The sequence below is a fragment of the Colobus angolensis genome, unplaced genomic scaffold (assembly GCF_000951035.1).
Source record: "Colobus angolensis palliatus isolate OR3802 unplaced genomic scaffold, Cang.pa_1.0 Scaffold26, whole genome shotgun sequence".
NCBI classification, from domain to species: Eukaryota; Metazoa; Chordata; class Mammalia; order Primates; family Cercopithecidae; genus Colobus; species Colobus angolensis.
The window spans coordinates 2,964,779-2,978,293 of record NW_012115821.1 but is presented as its reverse complement, the minus strand read 5'-3'; the positions used below and the strand labels follow the sequence as shown (position 1 = coordinate 2,978,293).

At 35.8% G+C, this 13,515-nt stretch overlaps 2 protein-coding genes across 2 annotated transcripts in view; both read right to left on the bottom strand.

Moving 5' to 3' along the window:
• The window catches only part of EOGT (EGF domain-specific O-linked N-acetylglucosamine (GlcNAc) transferase), a 38,291-nt gene extending 37,724 nt beyond the window's left edge, over positions 1-567 (bottom strand). The window contains exon 1 of the mRNA XM_011947163.1: positions 184-567. The gene's annotated coding sequence lies outside the window, so the exon portion shown is untranslated. The remainder of the gene's footprint in view (positions 1-183) is intronic.
• Positions 568-7,710: 7,143 nt separating this feature from the next.
• Positions 7,711-13,515, bottom strand: part of TMF1 (TATA element modulatory factor 1) — a 37,139-nt gene continuing 31,334 nt past the window's right edge. The window contains exons 10-13 of the mRNA XM_011947296.1: positions 12,564-12,665; positions 12,128-12,280; positions 10,629-10,754; positions 7,711-9,911 (exon numbers count right to left, since the gene is read on the bottom strand). Coding sequence (XP_011802686.1) covers positions 9,768-9,911; positions 10,629-10,754; positions 12,128-12,280; positions 12,564-12,665 — 525 coding nt within the window. The 3' untranslated portion in view covers positions 7,711-9,767. The remainder of the gene's footprint in view (positions 9,912-10,628; positions 10,755-12,127; positions 12,281-12,563; positions 12,666-13,515) is intronic.

Here is a 13,515-nt window from a genome sequence, read left to right as displayed (position 1 = left end):
TTCCGACGCCCGCCTCCCGGCCCGCAGGGAATGGGAAGGCGCTGGCTGAGTGAGTGCGCAGGCTATAGCCCTCCGGGAAGCCGCGCCGGGAGCTGGAACCACCCGGGGCAAGAGCGGCGCAGAGCGCGGCCGCGGCGGGAAGGAGAGCGGGGAAAGGCTCCGCAGACTGCGGGCGAGTCCCACCTGGAACCGCGGCAGCCGTGACTACCGAGGAGGAGGCGGAGGAGACTGCGGCTGTTGCAGAGGAGGGAGTCGTCATAACCGGCTACTGCCGCTCACCGGAAACCTTGGGCGCCGGAGCTGGGCCAGGGGGCGCCAAGGAGCAGCTGGGACACCTTGGCCAGCCGGCGCCGTGGGCGGGCTCGAGCCCCGCAGAGACAGGACCGGACGACACCCGGGAGGGCCAGGGCGCGGGGCCCGACGCGCGGAGCGGCTTCAATCCGGCTAGTGGCCTTGACCCGGAGAGCGCGGCAGGGAAGTGCTCAGAGTGAGGGAACCATCTGCCTTCTGTGGCGCTCTGCCGAAGGTTCGCGCCAGTCCGCCAGCACCCTCACCGGGGCCGGAAAGACCCGCGGCACGTGCGGGAGCCGGACGCCCATGTCCATCGCAGCAGCCGGCGCCGCCTCGAGCGAGAGCGTTAAAGCGCTCAGAGGATATTAGGGCCTGGTGGGTAGAAAACCTGACTCTTCTGCTTGCACTGTGGCGGATTTTTACTTTTGTCTTATTTCAGGCAGACTTCCAAATTTGAGGACTGAACATTGTTCACCGAATACACTTTGTGATGGTGAGGATACTTTGGAGCCAACACACATTTTAAAAACAGTATAGTTTTACCTATCTGTAAACGCATCAAGTTCAAGTACTACTCTGGAGTTTAATTTTTATGGTTTTGTTAATTTACTTTATTACTGGTTATTTATAATTATTTGAACTCCCATTCCCCCATTGTCGTTTCCTCTAAGCTCCCCCAGGCCTAGTATTCCATCTACAGCACAGTAGAGTTGATCATTAGTGACTAACGTTGAACTGATTATATGAAGGTGATGCCTTCAAAATAAACATGCTCAAATGCATCAAGTCACCAGAAGTTAAGTAGTATCATAAGGAAACAAGTTTGTTTCCAAAGGCTTACATGCTTTTTACGTAATTTTTTAAAGTAATGTTGTTTAAGAATTGTTATAAGTTCCATTAGTGACTTGCTAAATTAGGAATCTTATCTGGAATTTTTTTCAGTTAACAACAGCAAAAACATATGTGGTGGTTAACATGTGCCAAACATTGTTCTAAAGCACTTTACAGTATTTATTTATTCTTTTTCTTAAAAAGATTTTGCCCCTAAGGGAACTGTCAGAGGTATGTGAACCAGAGCAACTCCACTTAAATAGGAGCTGAGTAAAATGAGGCTGAAACCTACTGGGCCGCATTCCCAGACCGTTAAGGAATTCTAAGTCATAGGATGAGATAGGAGGTCAGCACAAGATACAGGTCATAAAAACCTTGTTGATAAAACAGATTGCAGTAAAGAAGCCAGCTAAATCCCACTGAAACCAAGATGGCCATGAAAGAGACTTCTGGTAGTCCTCACTACTACACTCCCATCAGCGCCATGACAGTTTACGAATGCCATGGCAATGTCAGGACGTTACCCTATATGGTCTTAAAAGGGGAGGCATCAAAAATCCACCCATTTAGCATATCATCAAGAAATAACCATAAAAATGGGCAACCAGCAGCCCTCAGGGCTGCTTTGTCTATGGAGTAGCCATTCTTTTATTCCTTTACTTTCTTAATAAACTTGCTTTCACTTTGCCCTGAATTCTTTCTTGCTCGAGATCCAAGAACCCTCTCTTGGGGTCTGAATCGGGACCCCTTTCCTATAACAGAATTACTGCTCTATTATTTTATACTTTGCATACTTCACCCATCCCACACTAATAAGGACAGCAATTTTTTAAAATGCTTCCTCAAGCCAGGCACTGTGGCTCATGCCAGTAGTTCCAGCTACCCAGGAGGATCGTTTGAGCCCAGTGAGGTTGAGGCTGCAGTGAGCTACGATTGAGACACTGCACTCTAGCCTGGGCCACAGTGAGACCCTGTCTGAAAAAAAAAAAAAAAAAAGCTGCCTCAGCTTACTTGCTACCATCCTGTTTTTATCACATACAAAAAGGTTCAAATTAGTACGACGTGTGCATGGTACTATTTTATTATTATTATTTGTAGAAACAGGTTCTTGCTATGTTCCCAGCACTTATTTCCAACTCCCGGCCTCAAGTGATCTTCCAGTCTCAGTCTCCTAAAGTGCTGGGATTACAAGTGTGAGTCACCACGCCTAGCTACATGGTGCTATTTTAAACAGCTACATATTGAATGGTCATTCAGACTTACAGGAAACCAGATATGACAAACTTGAACATGAAATTGAGTCTCTCTTTCTGCAACAGCCATTCTCAAATAGAATTTCTCTCCAAAATATCAATGTTAGAATTTAAATTTTCTTTGGGTTGACATAAAATTTAAATGTCTACCGATAGAAGGTTGGTTGAATAAACTATGGTTTATCCATACAGTGTAAAACTATGCATGCATAAAAAGGAATTGAGAAATATCTCTATACACTACAGGATATTGACTGGGAAAAGAATATGTAATATGTAAATACCATTTTTATAAGAGGAAAATGTATGTATACATGTGTATACACATATATATTTACTAATTATTATTTTACAAGTAGATTAATATTTAAAATGACTATATGGGCAAGGAGGGAAGAGGAGGGGTATAAGGAACAAAGAAGACATGACTTTGTTTTTTGGTTTTTGTTTATTTGTGTGTGTGTGTGTGTGTGAGAGAGAGGGAGAGAGAGACAGACAGACAGAGTCTCATTCTTTTGCCCAGGCTGGAGTACAATGGTGCAATCTTGGCTCACTGCAACCTCTGTCTCCAGGGTTCAAGCAATTCTCCTGCCTCAGACTCCTGAATAACTGTGATTACAGGCATGTGCCACCATGCCTGAGGAATACTTGTATTTTTAGTAGAGATGGAGTTTCACCGTATTGGCCAGGCTGGTCTCGAACTCCTGACCTCAAGTGATCTGCCCACCTCGGCCTCCCAAACTGCTTGGATTACAGGCACGAGACACCACGCCTGGCCTGAAGACATGACTTTGGAGCCATGTAAATATGTTACATTATAAAGCAAAATTCTTTTTTTAAAAAGCAATTCTTGAAAGTAAAATGAAACTAAATGAACCTAAATGTTTTCCAATTGTGGCATATCCAGAGGAGCTATCCCAAGTGACTTTAAAACTTAATTTGTATATACTTAGTGGGATGTTATCTCAGGACTAAAGTAAGTACAAAAAAACTCTTGTAGACTGCATTCTGTAACCAAATTGTTGGTGGCAATATTGGTATTGTGGGATACACCAAGTTGAAGTAATTATGATGGTACCTTTGAAGCTGAAATTTTTGACATGAGATAGAGATATGAAAGCTTAATCAGGCTATATAAACATCCTGTAGTTCTGAGTTTCATTTAGAGGCCTCAGTATGATTAACAGTATGGTTAATCTTTAAAAACACATCTCTCCCACATGCTCCATTGGAAAGGCCTAGACACAAGCTACCCACTAGAAAGAAGCACCCCCTTGTGCTCACACTGTGATCTCTACAAACCATTTCCCATTAAAAGAAACACTGACTCTGTAGAACAATGGATGATCTTGGGTCTGGAGCAGGAAATGTACAAGATAAGCCTGCAATATCTTACATCAGGAAGCAGCAAAGCAATCAAAAGGCTATTAGGGTCATATCAAAAGGACTCAGGAGCCACCTTGAAAACCTTCCTACTGGTCAAAGATAGGATAATTTAAAGCATAAATAAAGGTAATTAATTGGATGAAGGACAGATAAATTTAAATAATTACATCAGACACAACCAGTCAACCAAACATGCAAGCCAAAAAGGTATCACCATTCATTTTTAATGATAGAAGGAAACCAACTCTTATTGTGAAAACTGGTAAACAAAGGGAAAGAATCAGGAATATTTATACTGTCTTTCCTATATGAATTATGATGCAAGTAACAAAATAACTGAAGTAAATTTTTTTATGGAAACATTCCAACTACTAAATGAAAAAGAAATGACAATACCACTCCACAAGTTCTGTAAACTAATAGATTTAAGAAGTGATCATCAATGATTTCTTTATCACAACTGAAAAACCATGGGACATATCTAATGAAGTATTTTTGTTGAAAAATAATTGCCTTTAGATTTAAACACAGGAGGCAGAACACACTAACAAAAGGTAAGAAATCAACATCCAGATGGAGGGAAACTATAGGACAAATGACCTAGATTTTTCTACAAATAAGAAACTTTATCGAAATTGCAAGAAGAAAAAGAGAGAGATGGAAGAATGCATTGCTTAAAAAATTTGAGACAAATCCAACAAATTACAATGAGTAAATTGATAACAATATCAGCAGAATATAGTATACTGGTTCTCTGATATATCCAACTGTTAGACCATAATTAAAAGGTGTTGACATTTTTAATGAATAAATTTTTGCTATAACTGATCTATATGCTTATGATTTTACAGAAAAGCAGTAGGAAAAGTAGCACCATATAGTTAATAATTCAAAACATGGACTCTGGAGCCAAACTGCACAAATTAGAATCCCAGCTTTACCACTTACTTGCCATATGACCTTGAGCAATTAATCTTTATTTTTAAAAATGGGGGTGATAATGGCATCCACTTTAAAAGGTTGACTTGATGATAAAGTCTGGGTACACACTTCCTTTTCCAAAATCCTTGGGTCCCTGTGTGTGCCTGAACTTTAAAAAATAGAAAAGATATGCCCATCGTTTAACTTAATACCCCCATTGAGTCCTGGGTGAGTACCCCATAATCTCACACAATATTTCTGCAGCAAAATGTATGAGTATTCACACCAAATGAGTTAAAGACTATACATAGCCCTATGTCATTGCAGTGCATGCTTTACCACCAAAGTAGATTTAACAGCAAATGGATTAAAATATATGTGGATTTTAGAGCTTTGTGGATTTCAGAACAATGATTATGGGATTATAATCCTACATTAGTGAATTCCTTACACAGTGCTTGGAACAAAATAAGACTATGTTTCCCAAAAGAAGAAAAAAGAAAAGACTGTATTTCCTATTACCAACCTGACCACAGATTTTTGAACAACATATATTTTTAAAAATTAAGACTGTAATTTTAAAAGAGACAAATCGGCATGGCATTTTATAAAAATGGAAGGAATACCTCTATCTACTATGCTGTGCCCATACCTGTAGAAGCAATAAGAATGTTTAATATTAAACAAATGGAAAAACCTACCATTACCTTCTTGTTTAATATTATTTGCGATTCTAAATATTAAATTTAGCCTACTTGAGAGTAGGGCAGTGCGGGAATTCCAAACAGTTGATGAGTAAATTGTCTTTACATATTTGTGAATTACTGAAGCATTTTGAGTTTTTTGTTTTGTTTTGAGAAAAGGTATTTAAGTACTAAAAAGAAACACATTTAATTTCCAGTCTATCTTACAAAAAGGTCTTAATTTGCTAAAAGGTAAAATGCATATGTATAAAGGCAACAGATTAAAAGTACTTTAAAGGTTACAGAGCTTAATCCAAGCAATATGAACTCAGAAATAGAGGATAACTTATTTTAACTGTTGTTATTACTTGAATACAGAAACATAAGAAGACTTTTAGAAGAATGTCTTGATACTGTTTAAGACTAAAAACAGACACAAATTAACCTTACAGTAGTTACCACTTAGTTATAAGTAAATTCTTAGAACTGTTTTCTGAAAACATATCTTCATCAGAAAAACTACACTTCGGGCCGGGTGCGGTGGCTCATGCCTGTAATCCCAGCACTTTGGGAGGCCAAGGTGGGCAGGTCACTTGAGGTCAGGAGTTCGAAACCAGCCTGGCCAACATGGTGAAACACATCTCTACTAAAAATACAAAAATTAGCCGGATGTGCTGGTGTGCACCTGTAAACCCAGCTACCTGGGAGGCTAAGGCAGGAGGATCACTTGAACCCGGGAGGCGGTGGTTGCAATAAGCTGAGATCATGCCATTGCACTCCAGCCCAGGCAACAGAGTGAGACTCTGTCACACACACACACACACACACACAAAACTACACTTAATACTAATAATATAACTTATAGAATATTGGGGCTTATCTTCATTTTCTTAAAATATTAATCTCAAATGTAAACAAGTTATATTTTCATAAAACAATATTGATTCCTCCTCATTCATTACTATTGACCACTATACATTTTGTTAAAAATGAAATACACTATTACTATTTTAAAATCTTTATTCAATCAGATCCATGCTTATTTACATTATCTTTCATTTAGAATTAAAATATTAAGTCAATCTGTAGTTTAAATCATACTTTTAGCCCTTTACAAAATATGTGATAAAAGTTTTCATGGTTTAAAATGGACCTAGAATAGGGAAATTGTGATTCACTTTAATGAAAATGAAAAATTATGATACACTAGAACATAAATGTATATGTACTAAACATACAGTATTAAAACAAGATAAAACATCTACACTTTTCTTTTTTCTTCTATTTTCATATACTTTTAATAAGCATTCAAATAAAACTCTCAATAAATGCCAAATGAAGAGATGGCAAAAAAAAATTTCCTGAACATTCTTTTCACTTACTTCACTGCAAACTTCATGTTTCCTAGGTCAGAAGTTATCCACATTTAAAATATCTTAAGTCACAACATAGATATATTTGGTACATTCCACATGCTAAACACTGTACAACTGGCAATTCCCATAAAAGAGGTAAAAGAAATGTTAAGAACTGGTAGACTCAATTTAGCCTCCCAAGAATTGGAAGGACATCTACAGTCTGTGCTTAATTGTCTATAAATCACCACACAACCTTCCCTTTGTTTACTCATTTTTTATATTATTGAAAATGTTATTTGCAGCTTTTTTCTTTCAAGAATGGAAACATCTAATTACAAATCATCTTCCTATCCATTAAAATATAAATATTATTTTGCAAGAATATGGGTAGAGATGTTTTAATGACAAACAGCAAAGTATAGCAATGAATATTCAATAGGTATTCTGCCACCTACTGGAGTTTTTCAAGAAACTATTTAAGTTCACTTTAACTTACAGAAGTATTGCGAGATCCGAGTGTATAACAATCAAAATATGATCAGCATGAGTATCAGCTATTTATTTGTAGATAAAGAGTAATATATGGTAATATGTAGCCAGAAACTTAAACAGCTGTTTGTCATTTTAAAATAAAATGGAAAACACTTGAAAATTTTCAGTGAATTGATCTTATTAATGTTAATAAGGATTAAAAAAAGAATGTTTAATATTATAAAATTGAAAGGTTTAGGAAAGAGTTTTATTGCACTCTTTTCTCTGCAAATGAAGTTTTTCCTACTAGTGGATATTTTAAAGGGACTACTTCATAATTCCAAAACGTCTAGTTTCAAATGCTTCACAGAATTTTGTAACTTAAGTTTCGTATAGCGTAGTCTCCCCTTATCCACGACTTTGCTTTCTGTGGTTTCAGTTACTCATGGTCAACCACAGTCTGATTACAGGTCAGTACAGTACAATAAGATATTTTGAGAGAAAGAGACAGAGAAATCACATTTACATAACTTTTATTACAGTGAATTTTTATAACTGTTCTATTTTGTTATTGTTTATCTCTTGCTGTCCCTAATTTATAAATAGAACTTTATCATAGGTGTATATGTTTAGCAAAAAACAGTGTATAGAGGGTTCTATACTATCCATGGTTTCAGACATTCACTGGGGGTCTTGGAATGTATGTCCCATGGGTAAGAGGGAACTGCTGTATTTTCTAATTCTATACATTTCTTATTGCTTGTCTGTCCTGTCATTCTGCCCTTGAATATTACAAAAAAAAAAAAAAAATCAAGCTAACAAAAAGCTATTAGACTGCTTTTTACCACTAAAATGAAGAAAATTAATTTTATGAATCTGGCTCACACTGAAAGAATATTTATTAATGCTACAAATCAGAGATCCAATGACAGAAACACTGTCTGGAATACAAAATGAACAAAAGTGAGGTCATCTGAATTGCCCTGAAAAACTCCAAATTCTTCAAGATGTCTTACTTGTATTCATACTCTGAAGTACCAGTGTTTTAATTTTAACTAAAAAATGAGAGTTTTCTTTTTTTTTTTTTTGAGATGGAGTCTTGCTCTGTCGCCCAGGCTGGAGTGCAGTGGCGCAATTTTGGCTCATTGCAACCTCCACCTCCCAGGTTCAAGCAATTCTCCTGCCTCAGCCTCCCGAGTAGCTAGGATCACAGGTGCACATCACCACGCCAGGATAATTTTTGTATTTTTAGTAGAGATGGGGTTTCACCAAACTGTTGGCCATGCTGGTCTTGAACTCCTGACATCAGGTGATCCGCCCGCCTTGGCCTCCCAAAGTGCTGGGATTACAGGCATGAGCCATGGCACCCAGCCGTAAATGAGAGTTTTTATGTGCAAGTAAAGGCAGTTAAATAACTTTCAGTAATAAAATGCATCAAAATATTTCACAGGTTTAAAACACAGCCTGGTTACCTTTTTGAATAAAATAACACTTGGAAGAAAGCATAGCTATTTTTAAAAGCTATTCCATGCCTTCCTTATGTTTGAAATTTCAAGAAAAAATAAAACGATAATTCACACAGAATTATAAAATGTCAAATTCAAGTTAATTCCTATAATTTTTCCATTTTGTTATGAATATTCTGTAATATCAAACATTCATTTTTAATGTGCTAAAAATATGGGTTTACAAAATATGAACAGGTAATTTTTAAAGAGTAAATTATGTTAAGAACTTTATTATTTTCGATTCATTTTATAGGGTAGTAAAATAATACTTCTTCAAAATCATTTAAATGTTATTGATGCCACTGCAAAATCATTATAAATTTTCTCCATTATCCAATCACATCTAGATAACATTGAATATGTACAGGTTTCTCTGGATAGGCACCAAAAGGTACCACATTTTATACAGACTTAATTGTGAAAGCTAGGTGAAATAAAATTTCAGACCAAAATTTTTTTTTAAGTTTAAATCATTTACTCTTTAAATTTCAGACAGTGTCAGTGTTACTCTTACTTTTAAAGGAAAAAAAAATTAGTTTAAAATTTAATGACCACAGATTTAATAATTTTTTACTTTAACACAATGTACATTTTCATGAGTAGTAATTAAGATATGCTGAAAATTTAAATGTGAAAGATTTCAAAGTTTCAGTATGTTAACATTACTCTTTAAATGTTCTTAATATATATATATATAAACACTTACAAATTATAGATACAACTAGTTGTATATCTATAATACATATATGAACACCACTCTTCTTCCCTAGCCATATTGATATGAGGATAAAGTAATAAATCTCTGTGCTATTCAAGGGAAAAAAAAATTGAATGCTTTAAAAAATAAATCTTTAAAGAATAGTTTCAAAAATAAAGTTCAAATATTGCACAAAATAATTTAACTGTAAATATTACTATATAGTGTAAAACAATTTAAAAAAAATTTGTATGCTCTACAGTAAATCCCATTTTCTAATCCTATAAAAGAATTTATTGGAAGTCCACATTAAATGTTTAGATATTAAATGTTTACATTCAGTTTGACAGGAATTCAATTTTCACAAGTTAACTGAGCCTTTGTCTTAAAAGTTCATCTATTTGAGTTTTATACATATTTTTTACATCTTCAAGATCTAATCGAAGTTCTTCCGCCTCTTCTGCTTTTTCTCCATACATCTGCAGAATAGTGTTGTATCTTTGATCCAAATCCTGCAAAATGTATTTGTTTACAATTTTTAAAATAACTACACATCTTTAATGTTTATATCGCCATAGGAGTCAACAATGAAAACACTACAATTTTTAAATAAAAGTATATACTCATCTCTTTTAAACTTAAACTCACACTTCAATGTTGAACTAAATAGCAAAAAAAGGAATTAAAGAAAAAAAAACAAGCTAGAAGGCTATCAATTTCACCCTCTCTCTCCACTAAATCTACAATTCTCCCCATATATGAGTTCTCTCCCATTAATGTAAGCACACCTGATATAAAATTTAGTCTCTTTGTTCCGTGGTGGTGTAAGTATTACCTGGCATTTAGCCCACAGGAAAGATCAAAAGAAAACATATTCTTACTTATGGCTTAACAGTGTCTTCTAACATCCAGATAAGACAATTGTGATGATACATATAACATCAATCAACAGAATATTACTAAGATCATACAAAGTTTAATGTTATAAATGAAGCGTAGCCAAATCTAGTTCTTTTCCTATACTGGGACTAAACGTGATTGTGAAAATTACTTTGAATATGTAAAGACACAAGCAAGATAAAAGATTCATTTTTAAAGTTCTTTGCTCAAATATTACTACTATTTAATTTTCAAAGAAATCACTAACACATACTATAAACTAAAAACATGAGATTTAATGTAAATGAACTAAAATATCTTAGACTCATCCTTAGGGGAAGAATACTTACTCTTAGCTGAGTTCTAAGTTTGGGTATCTCCTTCACCTTCTCTTCAAGTTCATCATTTTGATTTGTTAATTTAACTAGTTCTTCAGCCATTATTGATCGAGTTTTTTCTAGATTGCCAATTTCTAGCTGAGAAGCATTACCACAAAATAGTTTAAATCAAAACATATATTTTATAATACTCCCACTAATATAAAAATATTTAATGGGTTTTTTTTTTTTTTTGGAAATAGATATGTCAACATATAACCTTTAGCTAGCTCTTTCTTAAGGGAACAGTGGCAGAAAAAGGGTCCCAACTTTCCAGAGAGATATACCATTTATAAGGTTTACTATGCAACAGAGATAAAGAAGAAAATCCAATTTTTTGTTTGAAAATATTCAACCATATATTTTTCTAATCTAAGGAAATGACATATATTTCAGTTATTCTAAATTACTACAAGAACCCAGAGAAATAAAAACACACTTTAATGTAGCCCCACCTGTGTAGGTTGTATCGACAGAGGCTTTCATCACTATCAAAGAAATTTATTAGGTCCCTATATAGCGTACTGGCTATACAAACATCTGGGATTAAGATTAGTCTGATCTACTTTTTGTCAATTCAAGTTCTTTAATAGAGTAATATTTTCATATAACTGAAAGCATATAATAGGAGTTGAATTTTTACCTACTTCTGAGTGTATTGTGTTTAACACTGAAAAGAGGTATCCTGATCCAAAATGCTTGAGACCAGGAATGTTTCAAATTTCTTTTTTTTTTTCAGATTATGGAATAATTGCATTATGTACTTATTGGTTGAGCATCCCACATCTGGAAATCCAAAATGCTCAATTGAGCACTTCCTTTGAGCAGCATGTCAGCACTCAAAGTTTTGGATTTGGGGGCATTTCAGGTTTCTGACCTGGGATGCTCACCCTGTAAAACATTTTAACATTTCTGACTGTATAAAGTTTTTTAAAAGCCAAAAAGGTTAAGATGGAAGGATGCTCCCTCAACAACTCCTGTTGTTTCCTCCCATGTACAGTGTGTTACGGTTCGAACATCTCATCCCTTTATCCCTTCCTTCCCGGGGTAGTTGGAACAACTTATCTAAGAGGTAAATCTGAATAGAACAGGCATTCACAGCTCAGCAACTTCCCTTTATTCTGTTGGGAAACAGCTGCTTGAAAGGAGGAGGCATTCTCTGCTCCTAGATGCTTATGTCTTATGTAGGCAGGTTGTAACACATGAGAGGCCTGCTCCAGCCCAGTATTTCCTGTGACAGATCAGTCAAAACTGCTTATTTCTGGCAATCAGCAGGTTCAGCTGGCTGTTACCCTTAGCTAATTGCTCTTTTTAGCCTTTATCACTGATATATGTGATACATTTTGGGCTTCACATGCCACTATGTCATCTTGTTTCTCAATTTGCTCAGAATTCAGATGGCAATGAAGGGTGCTATTTATTGGGCCTCAAAACTTCATTTACTTCTATAGCAAATTTAATTTTTCCAATACCTGTAAATGAGTAATTTCCCCTTCCCTTAGCTTTAGCTGAGACTGTAGGTTTTCAATAACACTTGATCCTGCTCCCATCCTTACAGCATCATAAAGATTGCTTCCATTTGCTGATACAGACATTGGTCCAAATGAGTGATCATGAGATTCATCCTATGTTAATTAAGAAAGTTTACACAGTTACTCAGTTATTATAGCTTGTCTTCCATTACCAGGTTCTAACAAAAATGGTTCTGTCAGTTTTTGCTTTAAATGTCTTCTCAAAGGCAGAAAATCATTCATGTATTTCCTCTCACTACAATTAGCACTCCTCCACAAGTATTCAGATGAATTGCCTACAGAATGGCAAAGTCATGATGACAGACAATATTGCCATTTGCATATTTCCTTTATTATTATTCTAAGAACTAAGCACATATAAAAAATAAAACATCACCTGAGACAGAAAAGATGTCTGTAGTCCTGCCATATCAACACCACTTATTGAACTTGAGCGTGACATGGTGGGAGTGCTAGAAACAGAAAATGGCTTGCGTTCCTTAGGGAGTAAAAAAAATTCTGTTCAGATTAAAGAGCAAAGAGATAAGCAGAGAAAGCAAGCACATTTCCCAGGGTTAACGAGAACAAAGATTCAGTCTTTTAAAAAAGCCACACTACAAAGGAATTCAATACAATCAAAAGAAGGAAAAAAAAATTTTTTTAAGATTCATTCTAATTTCCCCATAAAATGGCTTCTGAAGTCTTATCAGAAGGACAGTATTTGGCCAGGCGTGGTGGCCCATGCCTGTTATCCCAGCACTTTGGGAGGCCAAGGAGGGTGGATCACCTGAGGTTGGGAGTTCAAGACCAACCTGATCAACATGGAAAAACCACGTCTCTACTAAAAATACAAAATTAGCTGGGCGTGGTGATGCATGCCTGTAATCCCAGCTACTTGGGAGGCCGAGGCAGGAGAACAGCTTGAACCCGGGAGGTGGAGGTTGTGGTGAGCCGAGATAGCACCACTGCACTCCAGTCTGGGCAACAAGAGTAAAACTCAGTCTCAAAAAAAAAAAGTACAATATTTGCTAATTAAAACTGTAGATAGATTTGGTTAGATCATCACAGGACCCATTTATTACAATGTAATTTGTTGGGTTTTATAATGGAATGAGAATGTTTCTGTTAAGTTTCATATTCTACAATATACTATCAATTAAACCTATTTTTTTAACATAAAATTTCTAATGAGTGTTACAAACTATAAAATTTCTGGCTTATCCATTTTATTTTTAATGTATTTTTAAAACTCCAAATAAATTCCATAGGTAATTTAAATTTACCTATCAGTAGTTTAAATATATTATGCTAACTCCAAGTACACGGTAATTCTTTCAATATGGAAAACA